The 20,518-nt window shown below is 53.5% G+C and overlaps 8 protein-coding genes across 8 annotated transcripts; 3 read left to right on the forward strand and 5 right to left on the reverse strand.

Annotated features, from left to right (window-relative positions):
- Window positions 1-300: 300 nt before the first annotated feature.
- CC77DRAFT_1063912 (small nuclear ribonucleo protein Sm D2) lies at window positions 301-805 on the forward strand (the record flags this gene model as incomplete). The annotated part of the gene is made up of 4 exons (XM_018528676.1): window positions 301-320; window positions 372-404; window positions 458-715; window positions 763-805. The coding sequence occupies 4 exons, from the start codon at window positions 301-303 to the stop codon at window positions 803-805; spliced, it is 354 nt and encodes a 117-aa protein (XP_018383347.1).
- Window positions 806-858: 53 nt separating this feature from the next.
- CC77DRAFT_1022806 (dihydroxyacetone kinase) lies at window positions 859-3,055 on the reverse strand. Its single transcript, XM_018525541.1, has 5 exons — window positions 2,878-3,055; window positions 2,328-2,826; window positions 1,659-2,269; window positions 1,479-1,613; window positions 859-1,429 (listed from the first exon to the last, which is right to left on the reverse strand). Exons 1-5 carry the CDS (start codon window positions 2,882-2,884, stop codon window positions 942-944), a joined length of 1,740 nt encoding a protein of 579 aa, XP_018383348.1. The 5' UTR covers window positions 2,885-3,055; the 3' UTR covers window positions 859-941.
- Window positions 3,056-3,899: 844 nt separating this feature from the next.
- Window positions 3,900-5,374, forward strand: CC77DRAFT_1022808 (DUF1749-domain-containing protein). Its single transcript, XM_018525542.1, has one exon. It carries the CDS (start codon window positions 4,068-4,070, stop codon window positions 5,022-5,024), a length of 957 nt encoding a protein of 318 aa, XP_018383349.1. The 5' UTR covers window positions 3,900-4,067; the 3' UTR covers window positions 5,025-5,374.
- Window positions 5,375-5,382: 8 nt separating this feature from the next.
- CC77DRAFT_242619 (YjeF_N domain-containing protein) lies at window positions 5,383-8,361 on the reverse strand. Its single transcript, XM_018530831.1, has 3 exons — window positions 8,131-8,361; window positions 7,323-8,076; window positions 5,383-7,262 (listed from the first exon to the last, which is right to left on the reverse strand). Exons 1-3 carry the CDS (start codon window positions 8,249-8,251, stop codon window positions 5,741-5,743), a joined length of 2,397 nt encoding a protein of 798 aa, XP_018383350.1. The 5' UTR covers window positions 8,252-8,361; the 3' UTR covers window positions 5,383-5,740.
- A 404-nt stretch (window positions 8,362-8,765) lies between these two features.
- On the reverse strand, window positions 8,766-11,279 carry CC77DRAFT_1022811 (hypothetical protein). Its single transcript, XM_018525543.1, has 3 exons — window positions 10,429-11,279; window positions 9,560-10,376; window positions 8,766-9,498 (listed from the first exon to the last, which is right to left on the reverse strand). Exons 1-3 carry the CDS (start codon window positions 11,066-11,068, stop codon window positions 8,925-8,927), a joined length of 2,031 nt encoding a protein of 676 aa, XP_018383351.1. The 5' UTR covers window positions 11,069-11,279; the 3' UTR covers window positions 8,766-8,924.
- Window positions 11,280-12,033: 754 nt separating this feature from the next.
- Window positions 12,034-14,104, reverse strand: CC77DRAFT_1063917 (zinc finger-containing protein; the record flags this gene model as incomplete). Its single annotated transcript, XM_018528677.1, has 2 exons — window positions 12,034-13,188; window positions 13,247-14,104. 2 exons carry the CDS (start codon window positions 14,102-14,104, stop codon window positions 12,034-12,036), a joined length of 2,013 nt encoding a protein of 670 aa, XP_018383352.1.
- A 2,853-nt stretch (window positions 14,105-16,957) lies between these two features.
- Window positions 16,958-18,955, forward strand: CC77DRAFT_1011160 (hypothetical protein; the record flags this gene model as incomplete). The annotated part of the gene is made up of 3 exons (XM_018523690.1): window positions 16,958-16,969; window positions 17,119-18,666; window positions 18,719-18,955. The coding sequence occupies 3 exons, from the start codon at window positions 16,958-16,960 to the stop codon at window positions 18,953-18,955; spliced, it is 1,797 nt and encodes a 598-aa protein (XP_018383353.1).
- A 699-nt stretch (window positions 18,956-19,654) lies between these two features.
- CC77DRAFT_968469 (Sm-like ribonucleo protein) lies at window positions 19,655-20,444 on the reverse strand (the record flags this gene model as incomplete). The annotated part of the gene is made up of 3 exons (XM_018535770.1): window positions 19,655-20,091; window positions 20,144-20,276; window positions 20,334-20,444. The coding sequence occupies 3 exons, from the start codon at window positions 20,442-20,444 to the stop codon at window positions 20,045-20,047; spliced, it is 291 nt and encodes a 96-aa protein (XP_018383354.1). The 3' UTR covers window positions 19,655-20,044.
- Between the last annotated feature and the right edge of the window lie 74 nt (window positions 20,445-20,518).

Raw genomic sequence — 20,518 nt, forward strand, 5'->3', positions numbered from 1 at the left:
GGCAACGGAAAAAGTGCAGCTCCAGCTCCCAGTTCTGCCAAGCTCGCTCACTTCATCGCCCTGCTTCATACCATCGCCGACCGATCCACCTCATCAAAGCGCGTTGCCGTGGTGTCCTCCTTTCTCACACTAGGTCAGTCAACCCGCCCTTGGTCTGTGCATATCTTTTGCCGGACCTCATCCTTGCGCGCTATTCCTCCGCGCAGTATATCAAAATTCGCAGGCAGAAGCTTGAGAGCTGCAAGTTGACTGTGATAGTTTCAAGCTTATTCCTCTTTGCCCTATATCCAAGCCGACAAAATGGTGGACGCAAAGATTCAGTACGTATCATTGCCAGACAGTTCACCGCTATATGAGCTAACATTGCGCAGAGAGCTTCTTTCCAAGCCCCGTTCTGAGTTGACGTATGTACGCCCTTGCACGTTCAGTTCCTATACATACTGACATTGCTGCCTAGCGAGTACGAAGTTGCCCAGGTCGAAGAACATGAGCTCACCACCGGTCCCCTCTCTATCCTCCAGACCGCCGTCCGCTCGCGCACACAAGTCCTAATCTCGTGCCGAAACAACCGCAAGATTCTCGCACGTGTGAAGGCTTTCGACCGTCATTGCAATATGGTTCTCGAGAACGCGAAAGAGATGTGGACTGAGACTCCCCGGTTAGCCAACGGCAGCTACGGAAGGAAGGTTAACAAGGATCGCTTCATCTCTAAGCTGTGCGTTCACATACCAATCATATATGCGCATTCGCTGATCCATCTAGGTTCCTACGAGGCGACTCGGTCATTCTTGTTTTGCTATCATAAGAGCTCGGATGTAGTGGGCATTTGGGACGGTAGCGCCAGATCGAGGCACGCGAAATGGAGTTTGGATGAATTAAAAGTTACATAACCGTCGCAACGGCGATGAACACCGAACGAATCAAACAACGATACCCAACTTCTACTTCTTCAATCCATCACTCAGGCCCAACAGAAGCTCTGCAAGGCCATGCGCGCCAGGGTCTGGCACCTCCTGGAATCCCTCGCCTCCAACATACACCGTTCGCCCCAAGCTCGCTTTCATACCTTTCGTCCCTTGAGCACCACCTTGTGCCGCTGCAGCCGCTTTTTCGATACTTTCCGTCTTGGATAATGTCTCAACGAACGGATAGAGCGCATCCATCAGTGTTCGGTCTCCTGGTTTGGCAGGAGTGTATTTGCCAAGTGCCTTGAGAGACGAGTCCAGGGCTTTGGCCCAGATTGCGGGTGTGACAGGCTGTGGTGACGAAGGCGCATTTTGTCGCAACCCATGGGCCAGCGCATTCAGGAAGATGGCATAGATTGCGCCTGACGTGCCGTCCATAGCCAGTTCCACCACTTGAATGATGTGATTCATGAGGATCAACAGATCATCCGTCTTATCTGCCGTTTCGAGCATCTTCAGAATTGCTGCTGGGTGTCAGCGCTAGGTAACAATGCACACGTGACGATAACTTACCTTCTGCGCCGCGCTTGAGTCCGATGCCGCAATCGCCGTCCCCCACTATAGTATCGTATCTGGTCACATCTGGTTCAGCCTCGATGAGCCTGTTCAATGCGACTGCCAATGTTGATTTGGCCTGAGCAAAGTTGACTGTCCAAGTTAGCACATACCCTGTGCAACGCGGCAGGTACTTACCCCTCAGGTCACTTGGCTGGACCTCTTCTTCGTCTACCTGCTCCTCGCTCTTTTTCGCTTCTTCTCGTCGTGCCCATGTGCTGCTACTAATTGCCGCTGACCAGCCACTCGCCTCTGCGGGTGCATCGAGCAGTTCAAGCATAGAAGCGTCAGCGACTCTTAGCAAGCTGACGCTGAAGCCCAGTCCGTTCAGACTGGTCATAAAGGTACCAGCCAGAATTCGCACTGGTTTGATCTTAAAGTTGTCCGCTAGTTGGTCGACGACTTCGTTCGTGATCCCACTGAGCTCGAGTGGACTGACACCTCCTAGGTTGTTGACTAGCAGCACCACATCGTCCTTGTCGGTGATCTTAGAGAAACTGCGATCCTGGTCCGCGACGTCCAAACAGTGCGATAACATCGTCTTCACAAGGCCAGGGAGATCGGTCGACTTGCGCTCAGAGCCGGCTTCGTTGTGAATGCCCATTCCAATCTCAACTAAGCCTTCCGCAAGCTCGTCTTCCTCTGCCTCTCGCCGACCTGGAACATGTACATGCGCCAAGGAAGATCCAATCGAGACGGTGTTGTCTGCGACGAGTTGTGCCATGTGCGTTACATCCTTGAGACTCGCTCTACAGTCATATTAGCGATCGTCAACCTGTAAGCCATAGAACTGGTATGGTTGCGCACCCTTTCGCAGCGAGCGCACCAGCAGTCTTCTGTACAAGTACTGTTCCCGCAATACCTCTTCGTCCAACCTTTCCTCCCTTTGCGCGCCCTACACCTGCATCGTCGCCGACCACCACCATGTCGACTTCAATACCTGCAGCGCGCGCCTTCTCGACTGCCATGCCGAAGTTCAACACATCGCCGGTGTAGTTCATTACTATCACGAGTACACCCTTGTCTTTCTGAATGCGATGCAAGATACATCTTCGCACCTGCTCTGCACTTGGAGATGCGAAGATTGTGCCTGCGACTGCTCCAGATAGTAGGCCAGCACCGACGAAAGACGCGAATGAGGGCTCATGACCGCTGCCGCCTCCAGAAACTATACTGACTTGTGATGCGCCATTCTTACGGTAGATGATTTTGTTGTTTATATCGCATTGCACCGAAGGGTTTGTTTGTGGGATGCTAAGAAGGGCAGTTTCGACGAGGTGTGTCGGGTCGTGAATGAAGTGTCTCGCTGCGTGTGTTAGGCTGATAATTCGTGTGTATGCAAGACAAGGATACTAACACGACATTGTGGCTGTTGTATGTTCAATTCAATGGAATGTGCCGAAAGTATGGAGAGATTGCACAAAGGGCAGATGGAAATTGAAGAGCATGACGAGGAACTAATCAATCCCTCAATACCCGACCCGACGACACGTAAATCATTTCGCCCAATCCTTCATGTCATTTGACATATGCCGTGTTGCTGTGGCCACACGGAAACGCGTCCGTGTTCCGTCTTGTTTCCAGGCATTTGGAGAGCCCCAGAGCTCTAAGTGGGGTTACGCATATGGCTGTGAGGGGTAGCTTGCGTCCAGTGGGGTCGCACCTTCCCCCGAACCCCGAGATGTCAGCAGAGGTGCCGGCTTCCTCTTCTGGGTGATGCCGGAACAGCTGCTCGATTTCCAACCGCTCCTTCAGCACGCATAATGACTACGAGAAGCCTCACTTGGTGCAAGATGGATTATGTTAAGGTTGTTGTATGGGAACATGCTTGCTTATTTCGCTATTGCTATCGGATGACCGGAGCGCTTACAGCACGTAGCCCGATCAACAACCTTGGGCACAAACAGCTTTCTCTGCCACTGCAAAGGTCGTGTCCTTGCAAAGACGTTTTCGTCAAAAGAAGATGTAAATGATGCAGCTTCGACTAACAATGGACATCATCTGTACCCTAGTCAAGCTGACGAGCGAGGACGCCTGCTCATCTTCGGGAACCATAATCGGAACTCACACAGAGTTCAGTCGATATGGCTTAGCTCTAGATGCTCTGGCATCACAAACCCCATCCGGGAGAAACTTGGAATAGGTGCATATCTAATAAACTCTGTCTTGCTGCCAACATCAAATTATAATCAGCAAACCCACAAACACGAACAGTGTCACAAGTCTTTAGATCCTTTAATTGTATCCAGACTAATTTTGAAACGCTTGGTTGTAGCGGTGAAGAGTGCATTTATGTGAAAGCTGAGAGGAGTTGGAGAGAGCTCAGATGGCAGCAAAGAAGCTACCCCGCCATCTGATTAGATTTTGATCTGCGCCCCCACCAAACGTCGCGTCGAGCTTCATCGACGCGATTGTTGTTTGCTCGTGCTTATTATCTACTCTCATCAAATCATTGTCTGAACCCACTAAAAGAGCTTCTTTTGCCAAAGAATATTGACTGAACTTGTGTCTGATTCGTCTTCCCGTCCCTAATTGAATATTGCAACAATGGCATATAACGGCATCGCTCATAAGTACTCCAAACGCCTCATCGCATTCGAGCACAACCCTCGCCCACTATCCAGCGCAGCGCCAAACACTTTGCTCTGGGTCGGAGGCCTAACAGATGGCCTCCTCACCGTTCCGTACCCCTCCGCCATCGCCAGTAAACTTCCATCTGACTGGGTCATATCCGAAGTCCTCATCTCCTCGTCCTACAAAGGCTGGGGTACTGGTAGCCTCGCTCGCGATGCGCGTGAGCTCGGCGAATGCGTGTCCTACTTTAGGAAGCTACGGCCAGAGACGAAGGTTGTAATCATGGGCCACTCAACGGGATGTCAAGATATCATGGAATATCTGCTTGGGAAGGGACACGAGGGGAGGGAGCCATTGGACGGGGTCATACTGCAGGGCGGTGTCAGTGATCGAGAGGCATGGGAGGACTACTATAAAGAAGGGGAGAAAAGGAAAGAGCTGGAAGAAGCGATTAGGAAATCTAAGGAGTTGATCGATATGGGCAAAGCCAAGGAGATCTTGTCGCCCGAGAGCAACGCTGTATTCAAGGATATGGGGGGACCACTCAACGCATACCGGGCATACTCCCTCCTCGCAAAGGGTGGAGATGACGACTACTTCTCGAGCGACCTTTCCGACGAACACTTTGCGACAACGTTTGGCAAAATCCCGAAGAGCACGCCGGTATGCTTCCTGCTAGGATCCAAAGACCCGTATGTGCCTGCAAAAATCGACAGAGCAGCATTGCTTCAGCGCTGGACAAGGATAATTCGCGAAGGCGGCGGGGTTGTAGATGACGAAGATGGTGGCGTGATTCCAGGGGCACACCACAATCTTGACGATGACCCTGAAGAAGTAGTCCAGGATCTTGTCAAAAGGGTATGCGGTTTTGTTACCGGGCTGGACAAGGACACAAGCCCCAAGTGGAAGAAGGCTGGGTCTCACCTTTGATTCCACTGCGATCACTGCATGGTAATATAGTATTGAACAATGCTTCAATGCGCATCCATCCTTGGATTTGTGATCTGGTACCGCAATCACGCTCCTGTCACAACCATAGGACGATAGAGTGCGCAACGCGCCATCGCAACAGATGACAACCCTCCACGTGTGGTGCGGTCCTGTCATCGAGACTCGTGTTGAGCTGACATGCGATCCGGAGAGTGGACATTGTCTAACTCAGACTGTGTGAATGTTTGTTGGCCAGGATAAAGACATATACAGACGACGAATATAGGGCTATAGACTTCTTCAGTACGATGTATTATCGCGTGCTCTAAGCATCGCCATGCCCCTCGGCTACTCAATACTCAACGATAGCTTTTGGTGTCCCATAATGCCGTTAATCATCCTACAACCCAGAGTGGAAGCCAATGCTCAACACGTACGTACGACAAACGCCCACGCAATGCATGTAAAATCACAGATCCGCTGACTTAGACAACAGTATCCATCCTCCAACTCCTTGCCGAAAAGCTCGTTGTTCGCCAAGCTGTAGTCATGCCTGAAGAGGTATCCTCGAATACAATCAGGATGCACACTGAGTATTAGCTGAGACTCGGCAAAACCGAGCTCCTCTGTACTGCACCTCGCTGGCGCCGCTGGCGCAAACGCTTGACGATGTAATCTTCTCCCGAGTCCTCTTCAGCTTCTGACATAAAGGCATCCTAAGCCCGTGCGCCGTCCACTGTAGCTGGTTCCTCGAACTGCGCCTGTACGACCCATTGCTCGCCAAACTTTATGCCTTTGCCACCGCTGATGCCAGCATTGCGCCAGGGTCTGTTGACACCAATATCGACGATCCAGATAAGCCACTGTGGATCGCGTCCAGCACCGTTCTGGAGCGCTTTTACAAGACCTGTTCGTGGTGCACCGAGACATACGATGTACTTCGCGCGAACTTCCAGTGGCTCGCCTTCTAAGATAGAGACTTCACCCGTAGAGCCGCCCACACCCGACGGCGTTTCGACAGCGAGACAGGCTGCTCTTGACTTATTTGCCCAACCTACAATGTTGAGGACCACTCGTTGATCTTCATCGCCAAGCGCCTCAAACTCCTTGTGACGGCCAAGCAGGGCGTCTATGATGAGCTCGGGTGGTGCTTGTAGACGCTTCAGAGCTTCTTCCGTATCTCTCCATGCACGAACGGAGCCGCCAAACTTCCGGAAAAGTTCGACCTGGCGTCGGATATCCTTGTCCCAGTCTGCATTGCGTTCGAAACCAAGTAGTGCAACCATGACTTTCGGTCCACGTTGAGCAAGGTGCCGTGCTGCTGCTACGGCGCGTGCACCTCCACGGTGATTGCCAGCTAAGACGACAATGACAGGGTTGGCATTGGGATTGTCGCGTGCGAGACGTCTGCCGCCTGGATTTATCGCGGTCAAAGCAACTTCTGCGATGCCTCGTCCTGAACTCTCTGCCATGATATCCTCGTTTAGACCAAACTCCACTTCAGCAGTCTCCTCGACCGCCAGCATGGCACCAGGAGTGATAGCGAAGCACTTGCGGTTGTTTGATGTGAGACGTAAGCAGCCCTTCGCGCTCGAGTCAAGAGGTGACTCTGGTGGTGAAGCAACGCGACCCGGCCTGGGGCTACCGGTAGCGTGTGAGGATGCATAAGGTCGATTCAAGACGAACGAACGGTTGGTGCGCGGCAATACACCTGAGCCCATCATATCCAAGTCAGCCTGGACACCGCTGCCTTGCCGTGTTGGCGCCCTTTTGACTGAGGCTCTGGACATTGCACGTCTAGAGTTGCGCCCGCTGCCGAACTCATCTTCCTCTTCCTCAGAGCTTGTGTTTGTGGTACTTTTCAGCTTCCGATCTAGCACATTCTCTGTAGGATGCAGGTTCTTTCCACCGTGTGTTCCAGGCCTTGCCAGGCGATTAAAGCTGACCAGACGATCCTCATCTGCGGTTGTGTCCTCGTTCCTGATTTGATTGAACACCGTGCGCTTGTCAAATTTCGAGAGGTTGCTCTGAAAGTCGAACTCGGGCATGTCCTGGATATCTGTCGCGTCTTCTGTAGCCCAACCGTTTGTGGCTTCGAGCGCCTGCTGCCGTTTTGTCTTACGATTCGAAGCGTTTGCCGCTGCAAGACCGACTCTGCCGCCTATAACCCCGGGAGTTCTTGTCTGTGGCTGTTCGGCGGCTTGTAGCATTGGAGTGTTCCTCCAACCATTGCCTTTGCTAGTAGAAGTTAGTTTCTGTACATGGGACTAGTGGCCTCTGAATCTGAATATCACATACCCTTTCTTGACAGTCTCGACGTCGCCATTCTTCTTCTCTTGAGCAGCAAGCTCCTTCTTACGAGACTTGCCTCCTCTTCGAGTCTTTTTGCCATTGTCGTCGTTCTTCTGCGGACTGGGATCATCCATTGGCTTGCCGGTCCTGGTCTTGGTAATGCTTGCCCTTCGCGCAGCTAGCTGTCCTGTACGCGCCTCACTATCTGCCTCTTCAGCATCCGCGATGTCCAGCGACGAAAATGGGCCCTCTAGAGTGGCTGCACTCGGCTTTCGAACGTTTGTCTTCTTTGCATGGCCCACGAACGGAGACGTGTTTTTCGGTAAAGCCGCAGCGCTTGCAGCAGCTATGGGCTTGATGGGCGTGGCAGGAGCTTCCTGCGGAGGCGCAGCAACGGCAGAGCTCAACGAAGGAACTGTCGAGGTGCGCTTCCCCATGCTAAGAATCGCGGGGTCGACGAACGGCGCAGCTGGAGTTGGCTGAGGAGCGACTTGGCGGGGCGCTTGACGAGCGTTCTGGTAGACAGGTGCGCCTGTAGGCGGGCCCGACGACGGTTGGCTGATGAGATGCGGAATCTGTTGTCCGCTATGCGGTGGCGGGTGCTGAACATGGTTCTGGGGATATCGCGGGTATGCAGGAGGCTCGGATCGCGATGGAAGAGGTTGAGGAGCGGGCGCAGAGGGGGTGACTTTGATATCGGCGATCATATGTCCTTCGACGTTATACGAAGGCACACGGTGACCAGAGTTTGGGAAGAAGACTGTAACCATCAGCGCATGCCCACAAATAAACAATGCCTCCGACCAGAACGTACCATCTTGAAGCGTCAGAGTAGCCGTGTGTTGATCAACACCACTAACCACACCCAGCACGACAGCACCTGGAGGGCTCTGTAGTGTCACCGCGACCGATAAGCCAACAAAAGTGGAAGCCATATTGGCGGTGGAGGGCGTGGGCGAGGGAGGTTCTCCAAAGCCTTAGGACGAAGCGAAAGTTCCTCGGGGAGCAATATTTCCTGAAAGCCGGGCGGAAGGCAAAAATTGTTCACAGGCGACTTCGCGGGCTATCGTGAAGAATGTTGACGAAGATGCGACCCCCAGGTCAGGCGAGTTGAGGGTGGAGAGCACTCAGGTAGGAGCCCATACCCCAGGTGCACTATTTCGCGGATCGTGCTAAGGCGCTAGCGGTCAGCCACAGACCAGCCGCCAACGGCTGTTGATCTAGGGCTGCATCTTCACATGCAGGTGCTTGAACACGAAACGAGATCGCTCTTCACCAAACTGTACCGTAAACACCAAAACCTACCCCAGAGCTGTACATGAACCTCTTCCTTTCACTTTATCCAGAACGTGACCACGCATATAGCGTTAGGGTATATTACCTGGAATAGGTGTAATTCATCGAAAAGGAGTTTCTTCGCATACACTGCTGAAGCACATGAATAGGAGACAGAAGGAAGAATAATTATTGTTCATTACGCGTGTTTGTCTAAAGAAGCTTGCATCATCGCCCAAAAGCAAAGCGCATCAAATCCAGGGTATCCATACAATAATTCCATCATCACGAGTGACTTCTACGTCGTGTCAATCGCGATGTTCCAGTGTCCCATCAAACAAGCTCCCATTGGGCTACGCCCCCAAACTTGCACGAGTACGCCGTCTTGTTATTCCAAGCAGCAACGCTCATGCCACGCGCATCCTTGTCGTTGAAGACCGTAACTGCATTAAGGGAAATCTTCTGGCCCGGTGCACCGAGGTCGATGCGAGGTACGTCGAGCCACCAAGTGCGCCCGTCCGTGTTGAACGTCTTGTAGTCCGGTTTCCGCCCGTCTCTACCGGCAACGCTCAGAAGCATAACGTAGGGCGCACCCTTGCCATGGCGCGCATTGTCCCAGTGCGGACAGACCGAAGACATTTGGAATCGAACAACCGCCGGGGCGTATGGATCGTTTACTTTGATCTGTGCCTGTGATGGTTCGAATGTTCGCTCGCCAAGGCCATGTTCCTTGGAGGCGTCACCGAATATAAGAACGCGTCCACCTTGATCGTCTCGCATAAACTCTTCGTATGACATAATGCGTCCATCAGTACGGAATTGGTGAGAAGCCTCCCCCGGGTAATGCTTTAACCCAAACTCGTTGTTGTCCATGGTGAATTGGCGAGGGTTGAAGGACCGTATGTATCTGGTGGGTGTTAGTCATTAATGCAGCATCGACGAATAGTGAAATATATTTTCAAACGTACCCTTCACCACGGTTCTGACACCCAAGCGCTCCAGCTCCCCAACAGGAATCGATGAGCTTCCATTCTCCGTTGTCGATTTTGACAGCATTCCAAGCATGTGTTGATTTGTAGGGTGGCACAGCTTGTCCAGGCTCCAGAGGTGAATGGCCGTAGCCTTTCGATGCACCGGAACATACCATAGCCTCGAGACCTGCTTTCAGAGCTAGAGCAGCGAAGAGACCGGCGTACCCCTCGCATACTGCCAGGCCTGATGCGATAGTTTTTTCGGGGGTAGAAGGCGAAATGGTACCGTTGAAGAACGAATGAGCATCGTAGTCAACGTTGTGATGCAGCCAAGTGAATATAGCTCGCGCTTTATCAGTAGGTGAGGAGAATTGAGAGCACAGTTGATGAGCAAGCCAACCCACATCGGAAGAGGGGAGTTGAGCACGAGGAAACTGCGCAGCATGGTTGTCTGGTCCTGAAAAGTCCCGACACACAAGGCAACTTGCAACTGCACCTGGTTTCGGCTTGGAAGCCATGATTGCGCTGAGGTTTGGTCTTGATGACATTGGGACGGGTGGCGGTGCTCCAAGATTCGGTGCTGAGTCAGAAGAAACAGCTGCTGGCCGAGTTGAAGGCACAGGAGGAGGCGATGGAGCCTTATTGTTGAACCCCATCTCCAACGCCGATCGTCGTGGTGGCGGTGGTGCGATCGCTCTGTTGGTGCGGGAGGTGTCGTTTGAAGATTGCCTCTGTGGCAACGCTGGCACAGGCCGAGGCGATTGCTCGCGAGTGATGGACTGTCTAGGAGGGAGGGAGGGTCTTGCTGGAAGATCTTTGCGTTTTCGTTAGCCATGTTCTAGCAGACTGTCTTTGTCTGTACTCACTAGGGGTCTTCAGCTTGGGTGGCAGCGCCTGAGCTGGCACATAATCTCTTTTACTCTTCATTGCGTTAAGCGTCGCCTTGCTCTGTTTGGGGTCTTCGGGTGCTTTCTTGGCTGGCAGTGGTGGCAGCTTTGACGGATCGTAGGCTGGAGCCCTGACCTGGTAAAGTGTGCCAGTACTTCCATTGCTATGACTTGTCCCGTTTGTCTTGACAGAGCCCAGTGACAGTGTCGATATGCCCGAAGCGATGGTAGAAATCGACTCAGACGACTCGCGCTTCCTCACGCTTGGCTCGGACGCCTTGCGCGGTGCCAGTGCTGGTGATGGCCGAGGCGTACTGGCGTTGCGCGGAGGTGGGCGAGGAGGTAGCGCGGGCGAGACTTTGGGTTTTTCGGATTCGTGCACTACCATGGGCTGGTTGCCGAGTTGTCGCGCCGACGTGGGCGCATTGCTGAGGACTGGTGGGTTGTTGACTGTCTGGCGCGAGTAGGCGGGCGGGCGCGAGCTGGGCGGAGGCGGAGGCGGCTTCCTCTTAGCAGTGGAGGCATCATAAGAATACGTCGGTTTGGCTCCCGGTACAGGAGTATGCACTTCTTCGAGGTTCAATGCCGCAATCCGCGACTTGATTGACCCTTCAGCCATCGCGGTCGCGTTCTGTGGGGTGATCGACGGTCGGAGCGTCAGCTGTGGCTGGTGACGAGTCAACAGGAGCAGCGATTGATGGCGTCCGTCGACGTGCAACCTCTCCTTGCCGGGTAATGGAGAGGCTGGAAACACGGCGCTGGGGGCGGGAGGTGAGGAGAAGAAGTAAGTATGACGAGACAAGGCTTGTCCTCCCAACGGAGGCACGCCTTATGCCGGGGATAATCGCAGGCAGACGAGCACAGCCTCTGCCTTTTGGTTCGCCCTGACCCCTGTAAAGCCACATGACCCCACTTAAACCCGTTCCTGCCGATTTAAGCTTTCGCCCTCGTCTCAAAATAGTCCGGTCCGATCCAGTGGTAGACGGCTCGTGGCACTCTCACACTATGGCATGACATCAGTGTACCTTGGTCGTCGGGACTGTCATCTGTCGTCCACGGATTGGCATGTACTCACACTGGGCATGACGTCTCCGACTGCACCACATGCAATGCTGTGCACCCGTTACCCAATCCTCACCCGTGCAAGGGTTCGTGCCGTACATGTACATGCAGATGACATAAGTAGCATCAACGACATGTCTTTGAATTTTTATCATTGAATATCTCGCACTAAATTCGCTACTGTATCAAACAAGCTAGAAGTAGAACATATGGAGTCGCCAAAGCGTGCAACATGGACAGCCTACACTCCGTTCCCAACCTCTACCCAGCCGTGCCTCCCATACCCCTGTCCAGCCCATCTCTAACCTATAACACCATAGCAATTTCAACTTCTGCTCGCTCATCGCTGCACAACTGTAAGAATGACTGTGAAAAGACACTTTTACTCTTGCTGAAAGGAGAGGACGGGCAGCCGCTAAAGATACCACCCAATGATGCAATGCGAGGGCTTGCTATCCAAAACGCCAGAGAAGAGTGTGAGTGAGTTGATGTTGGAGACAACAGTAGACGAAGTGACAATCGCTACCTCTTGCGCTTCTTGCTCTTGTCAAGCGCCGTGCTCATTGAGTAACCTTCCATCGACATGTGATAGTCATGCATCGGGGGAGGCGCCATCGACGTTGCTGACGAGACTGAGTTCTTCTTAACAGAGACCCCCATGTGACGTCCGTAGCGTCCCTTCCTGCCGTTGCCTTCGTCTTCGCTGACGCATCCCTCGGCACCGATACCAGCATCTTTGCAGCGCTGGCATGGTCGTTGGCGGTCACAGCCCTTCTTGCTCTTGCGGCAGCGCTGGCAGCGTGGCTTGCTCGAGAGATCCTCCTCGTCGACGCCAAGCTGATGCTGGAAGTTCAAAGACGCATTAGAAGCCTTGCGTGACTGTGAGGGGAGAGAGGACGGAGACAATGGAGTCTTGCTAGTGCCATTGACCTTGGACTTGCTCTTAGAGACGGCACGAGGCTTGCTGGGCTTGCCGGACTTGCTTGACACGGAATGGGCCTTGATGATACCAGAGTGCACACGATGGCCGTGTTCTCCTGACATCATCTCATCACTGTGACCCTTGAAAGACTCATCTCGGTCGTCTTCGTAGTCCTCACCGCTACTCTCAGCCTCATCGTAAACACGAGTGTGGTCGTTCATTGCCCGAGCCATGTTGTACGCGAGAGGAGGAAGCTCACTCTCGTCCTCGCTACCGTCAGCGCTCTCGTCGCTTGAAGATGCTGCGGCTTTTCCGCTAAAGGCATCATCGAGCGTGGAAGTGGAAGTACGACCATGGGTGGAGAAGTTGGACGCATCACCCAAGCGCATGAGCTGACGGGCGACATCCTCATCAGAGATGACACTGATACTCGCAAGAGTGGTGTCAGGGGTAGGGAGCGCTCCACCGCTGCCAGAGTAGCGATAGTGGGAATGCTGCGCTGAGCCGCGCGCCCGAGACTTGTACCCCTGAGCTTGATTGCTCGATGTAGAGTAGGGTGTGACCAGTCCTTGAAGGTATGAACTGTCACCCTGACCATAACTCTGCGGCGAGGGCAGCGGATGCGAGTATGAGAATGTCTGCTGATTGACAGAGTATGGCGAGCCAGCAGTGTTTCCGCTGATACGTCGCTGAGGGGATACGGACGACTGTGAAGCAGTCATGGGGACTTGAGGCGGTACGAACAGAGGCAGCTCCTATGGAAGGAACGAGTGTCAGACTAATGCACGATACATGCCCACTGTAGGTACTTACCGAGCTGTCGAATTTTGCACGCTTGCGGCGGCCACCTTCAACAATGTTATCAACGCTGATCTCAGCGCTCGCCAGTGGCTCTTTCCTCGAGCGTCGCGAGCTGCTGACAGAGCCATGCTCCTCGTCGCTGTCACTGTAGCCGTCGCCATTGGCGTCAGCGAAGCTCCCATGCGAACTGTTGCCGCGACTCTTTATGGACGGTCGCATGCGCTTGCTGACTGAAGCGCTCCTCCGCCCACGTCCTGGGTGTGGGGAGTGGCTCTGGCGTGCATGGCGGGACCCCGCTCTCGAGCCCTGGTGGTGCTGGATGGGTGGGAGCATTTGGAAGGCTTCGTCGAGGTGGGGTCGCGCGCGACGAGGCGAGATGGTCTGCTGATGGGGGTCGGGAGAGTATTCATCAGCATCGAGAGTCTCTGGTGAGACTCGGACGTAGACGGTCATGCCGTGTTCGAAGTTCTCGAAGCGCGCAATCAGCGTGTTGCCGTGACGGTCCTCAAAGATGACGCCTCGACGCTCATACAGACCATAGAAGTTCTTAACTGTGGTGATGATGGAGTCTGTTGTATCGTGAGGGTATATGTCTACTCGCATGGGTAGTCGGGCCTTGTGGGCTGGAGACTGGGGGAGCAGCAGCTCGAAGCTGACGTGCTTCTTGGGCGTCTGCTTGGAGGGCGACATGGACTCATGCGCAGAGCCCGTCTCGGTGCTTGGGTAGACGTCCATGATGCCAGAGTCTTCCCTCTGGGGCATCATGTCGTAGCCAGATACGGGATGCATGGTGTCGTGGTGTCGGCCCGCTAGGAGCTCTTCCACCTCAGGGCAGCGCTGTGCGCCAGCAACCCGCGGTTCCGCAAGCATATTGGAAACTTGCATACCAATGTCTCGGATGCTGAGAGTGTGTTCCAAAGCCCCTAAAACGAGCTTCTGTATGTGTAGGTGGCTGAGGGGCGCACCGATGCTGCCGGTGTCGCAAGGGCTTGGGACGAGAGGCGGTCGGGGAAGGATAAACGGGCGTCGAGCCTGGAAGGCGACATGTTAGCAGATGGTCGCTGATGAGGCTCGATGGCATGTCGGGTGCTCCTTGTCCTGTTCCACGGCGCCTGTGCTGGGCTGGAGGCGGTTGGACGACTCGTCACCGCTGGCCCTTTGCGGACTACAGGGAGGATGTGACGACAGCGCGGAAGACCCAGGGGCGGCGTCGCAACCAAGTGTAGAGCCCAACTCGGTCGCAAGCGCCTATGGAGACATGTACATACCAACAGTGATGTCTACAAAGCCAGATGGGCAGTAGATGCTTCGATCCGGTTCCGTGAGTCTACCGCCGCTGGCTGCGGATGGCAGGTTAGCGACCCGAATGCGCAGAGCAGGATTGACTCTATCTGAGCGCCAGAGTGCGATCTCAGAGGGATCGGGAGCTTGATGGGAAGGTTGGAGGCTTACAAGGAGGAGGTGGTGTGGGACTGAGGAGAATGGTGTGGAGGGTGGGTTGCAGATGAGAGATGTCGCAAGCGAACTACAGAGACACCGACTAGGACCACGCAAGGTCACGACGCACTTTCCAGATGCGCTTCGAACCACGAAATGGCGGTCGCCTTTGCATTCACAGTCTCTTGGGATCAAATTTGTATCGTCGAGTGCGTCTAAACAGTACAGCGCATCCTCCCTGCTGCATATATGCGATTGCGCCTCCATTGGTAGCTAGCATATACACTACCGCAAAGAACAGCCCACCCTCACTCACGCAAAAGGGCTGCAACGGTACTGCAGCTGGGAGATGCCCTAGTCTTCATCCCATCTTGTGTGCTTGTCTGCGAAGTCGAAACATGGGACAACTCGGCGGCAGCCATGCGCCCAATGGTTGAATCAGACTAGAATGCATGCCACAGGACAACTCAATCGCTTGTCGACTACACATGCGCAAGAGAGCCGATCTCAACAACGTCAGACATGGCCAATGGGCGGGTACGCTGCTTGTCGTCGAGACCATGCGTACCCTCCATGTGAACAGGAACAGGACGAGCTTTAGCACCCTGATACCCCGTCTACCCTTCTCGAGCACGTAAGGGTCCTCGAATACCGCATTCCGGGTCGCCTTCACACACAATTCTAGTCAGAATGCTAAGGAAGCTTCCGGTCCCGAAAGTGGGTGAAGCGCTGTGGATTCGTTGGCAAGTGGTGCCGGGCGTCTATTGGAGAGATCTCCGTGCGACAATCAATGCCACACACCTGCTTCCGTAGTTCCCCTTTGCAGACAACCGTCCCTGAATGAATCGCCACAAGATTTCCTAGAGGCTCGTGCTACTTATGAATTACGCGACCAAGGAATTATGTCTACATGTGCTCCCGCAATCGTCTGATGATCTCGGACCCACACTATCATGACGATGGTAGCGCGAAGCCCAGAAATCAGTCCGCGGATAGTCTACACACCCGCTCTGGTGTGGAAGCCATGTTTCGACCGGATTATGGCCGTCTGTTATCTTGCTTCCAAAATTCCGACCCTGCATGTGCACCAGCGATCATGGCAAAGGTACATACGTAGCGCGGCATGCGACTTCGCGAATCCGTGGCTTAACGCTCGGACAACCACTTTAACTGATGAGGGGTCGATCAAGAACTGTATGTCTCCCGCACTTTGCGCAAAGACGTTTCAGTAGGGATCCTGGTCGCGGACCTTTTCGAAAGACGTTGTGCGCATTTTTGGCTCCATGCGATCTCGCTACGGATGTCATCGGTCCACACAGTTAGTCGGTGAGGCTCTCGGCCTATACAGCGCCGCGGGGACAAAGCAAAGGAAAGACGCGATAACAGCGCCGGTTTCAGGGCATCCAACGTTCCCCAGACGCAGTACATCTCTCCATACTGCCTGGGACAACGGCAGCGCAACAAAGACAAGCGTAGGCTGCCGTTTGATATCTGGCGGCAGTGCACTGATCGACAGGCTGTGGGCGCCCGACAGCGGATCGTGTCTGCGAGTTCCAGACCACCTTTGTGATCGCGACCACATTTGAGGCCATCCAAAGCAATTGGAGGATGACTCTACATGTTGTTATGGCAATAGAACAGGTAAACAAGATGTTTAGAACAACTCGCTGTCGGGATATCGCCACGTGAGCTCGCGTGGTGTAGCTGACTCATCTTCAAATTGACGCGTCGAACCCAAGGCTTTGGCGGGGTACGTGTATCTATCGATGCAGGTGTTCAAAATGGCTGAAATTGCTCCAAGGTCCTCCAAAATAAGTATTGATACTTTCGACCAGTTCTTGATGCATCATCTCTAACAAGTACGTGGGCGCATTGCAAGGTCGTCTTTGTGATGGGATTTGGGATACGCGTTTCGGCTATGACGTGAGCCCCGGAAGCGTCTTCGGGAAAGAGCGAACCGTGCACCATCACTAGGCATGTCGGGTTAGCGGCCAGCATCCCTGTCCCAGAGCTACAGTAAATAAACATTGGATCTGAACGCGCAGAAGCTCCAAGCTCCCATATAAGTTTACAAGCTCTTGTTGTCGTCAACACCACTCCTCGTGCCATCCGACATCGTCGACCCGCCTATCTCATCGCCGCCAACTTAGATGGAGAGTTTCTTTATATCGACCACTGTTTTGTAGCGCTCGACTTCCGCTGCCCCTATCGTCCACTTCGCAACCGTCGCTGTCATCAAAACATACATTCCGAGACTATTGTCATAACCGACACACTGAGAACATAATGGACGCAAAGGTAAGCTCTCTCCCTCTCTGCTTGCCTTTGATTAGGCGCGCAACCCTGCCTGACGCGTTGCGAGGTCGGCGATGCCACTTCATCTTCGTGCATATCCGGGGTCACCCAGACTGTCTTCCCTCGACATCCGCTGACAGATTTTTCTACAGCCACAACGCCCTGCAAGGGCTCTCCGTGTACGCGACGAGAACGCGCTACCCCAATTACCAGCTGGAAAGGCTCTGCACTCGCGCGGAAAGTCAACACCAGCACTATCTACACTGATGCAGGTCGGAGGCATCAAGGCGGCCGCAGCCAAGCGGACCGTGTTTGGCGATGTCAGCAATACTACACGGCAGCCTGTAGCAAAGGATGACATGCAGGTCACCGGAAAGAAGAAGGGCCTCGAGGTGCTCAAGGAAACCTCTGCCGTCACAGTCAAGGAAATCACGAAGCCTGGTGCATTAGCACGACCGGCGCAACGCCCTCTAGCAAACGTCATAACAAAGACCAACGCGTCAATCGAGACAAGTGAAGTCGCGTCTGCTGTTCCCAAGCATGTCAACGCCAACCAACCGACGGCCGACGCCCGCAAAGTCCTGTCCAAGAAGTCCTCCACAGCTGTTTTCAAGGAGCCGCAGCCAGAACCCCTTAGCGACACAACTCTTGTAAATGTACCTGCTCGCCAACCTCTCCTTAACCAGCCATCTTCATTTCCCAACGTGGACCGTGCCCCAGCACAGTCCCAGCAGGCAGCGACCATCCCTGAAGAGGAAGAGAAGACCGAGTCAAAAAATGGGGCGGACGACAGGTACGAATACCTGGATGCATTAGAGGAGCAGGCGCGCGTCCTGGAACAAGAACGCAACGAAGAGCTTGCCAAGGTCAACGACCTCGACCAAGAAGAGTACTGGGACGAGGAGGAAGATGAGGAGTACTATGATGCCGACGGCTACACTACTGCTCGTTCTCTTCGATCGCGTGGCGACAACACGACTGGTGGTGTTACCCTGGTCCTTGCGCCTAGGATCACTGCAAAGACAAAACGCGAGCTAGAGGCTGCTAAGATATTCGTCGAGGCAAATCGGAGTGACGAAGATGTGGAAGACGAGCAGTGGGACACCTCCATGGTCGCTGAGTACGGTGATGAGATCTTTGAATACATGCACTCTCTTGAGGAGCGCATGAAGCCAAACGCTTCTTACATGGATCACCAGGCCGAGATACAATGGTCGATGCGATCAGTATTGATGGACTGGCTTGTCCAGGTCCACAACCGCTTCACCCTTCTTCCGGAAACACTTTTCCTCGCTGTCAACTATGTCGACCGTTTCCTCTCATGTAAGGTGGTCTCACTCGGCAAGCTGCAGCTGGTCGGCGCCACTGCTCTCTTCGTCGCTGCCAAATATGAGGAGATCAACTGTCCTTCAGTGCAGGAGATCGTATACATGGTCGACGGTGCTTACACTGCCGACGAGGTTCTGAAAGCTGAGCGCTTCATGCTTAGCATGCTTCAGTTTGAGCTGGGTTGGCCCGGCCCAATGAGCTTTCTCCGCCGCATCAGCAAGGCAGATGACTACGACCTGGAGACTCGTACTCTATCAAAGTACTTTTTGGAGATCACCGTTATGGATGAGCGCTTTGTCGGTTGCGCTCCCAGCTTTCTGTCCGCTGGTGCTCACTGTCTCGCTCGCTTCATGCTGAAGAAGGGTGACTGGGTAAGTTCATATCGTCTGTACACGTCACCAAGCCATGCTAATATTCTCCTAGTCGCAAGCACACGTACATTATTCTGGATACACATTGACCCAACTTCGCCAACTCATAACGGTAATCCTTGAGTGCTGCGACAATCCCCAGAAGCACCACGCTGCTGTGTACGAGAAGTACACTGACAAGCGCTATAAGCGTGCTTCCATCTTCGTAGAGGCGGAGGTCTCAAAGGGCTTCTCTCTGCCCTTTGTGTCTAGGGACAGCCTGGCGAGCCAAACATGGAGGCGAAAGTGAATACACTTGTCTCCATATGGCTCTGACTTGACTGTGTTCTAACGTGGCTCAGGGTTCGTGCGACAGCGCAACTCCCAGAGGTCACCCACCAGCACCCACCAGTCAAGAGTCCGGCAGTACAAGTCAACCGGTTTGCCGCGACTCACCATCAGCATCAACATGGTCACCATCGAAATCTTCTCCATTCTTGCTTATTGTTCACGGATACACGGCGCTTTGGCGGCTTCTTGGAACAGGGTCAACATCAGCAATCTTCCCAGTCTACATCAGTCCAACCTTCGTTCGGACACCCGGCGCATGGAGTTTACGGTTATCCGGCCTAGGTCTTTTCATTCTCCGTCAATGCTCTTTCCCGTCACTGGTCCTCTACTCTCGTCACTGTTCTCATGCAGTTGGTAAACTTCCCTTCGACTGTATTTACTTCCATTGGAAAGCGTTTCCGGATCCCCATCACGATGAAACGAGGTCATGACCCGCTCATATTAGTTTAATTCTCTCACTTCCGCGGTATCGCGCTTATGGTGGCGGTTCTTTTTCCCTTTCCGTTTTTGTCGCTCCTCTTTGGCCGGGTCTCAGCGGTCAACCTTCGACGCACAGGAGTTTACATGGGCATCGCACTATGTGCGTATGGGTTTTTCTATTTGCGTTTTGCCTGGCACAATGAAGTTCTTAGTTTGAACTTTCCTGTAGAGTCAAGAAAAGCGTTTAATACTTGCAGCTTCAAACAGTGCCTATTTAAATGATGAGTGTGAGACCCTACGGTGAAGAGATATGAGGCTTAGGGCTTGTGATCAATCGTCAATCTTGATGATTGTATTTGTTTGGCGGGCACCTCCTCAGCTGGGCTTGAGAGAGCTTCGGAGGATATGTCTAAGCCTGCGCTGAATGTCTTGATAGCTCCACATACACATCCTACTATCCTCCATCATTGAGTCTGCGCCAGCGAATGCGCCCTACAACTCAGCATTCGGGTATCTCAAACGTGACTGCATCATTCTTATCCCGCTGTCGCTTTTCCAACCCCCAACCAGCCAATTGCGCCCTTGCTTATGCCGAATTCTGTTTGTTCGAGAAACTGTGGTATACTGATCATTGCGATGCTCCTTCCGCTGGTGCGATCAAGACTACTGAGTCACCTGGTCTGCCGTCAGCCTCGATCCAATTGCAGACACCGTGTACATCTCCTACCTCTTACGAACAGCATCTCGCTCTGCTTCTTGACCGTCCGTACGCGGGGCTCCTGCTCGTCATCCTCTTCCTCTGCAATATATATGGTTTCTTCTACGTCTCCGAGAACGAGGTTGCAATGCGAGTCGTATGCCTGAACACCGTGTCAGCTTGGCCGTCTAGGTATACGAGCTACAGCTTTGCGACTTACATGTAGTCTGCCCTTTAGCTCGCGGTCGCCGCGCAGTTTTACAATGACAACTTCGTCAATGCAGAGGCGCACAAGGTCGAGGGGCTCGTTGGTCTCTTCTTTTTCGTCCATGGCGGGCAGCGTGTCGTGGAAGCGATTCGTGGTGTCGAAGCTACGAGCGCCTCCGCAGTGAACTTTGGCAAGAG

This window comes from Alternaria alternata (genome assembly GCF_001642055.1).
Source record: "Alternaria alternata strain SRC1lrK2f unplaced genomic scaffold CC77scaffold_17, whole genome shotgun sequence".
Classification (NCBI taxonomy): Eukaryota; Fungi; Ascomycota; class Dothideomycetes; order Pleosporales; family Pleosporaceae; genus Alternaria; species Alternaria alternata.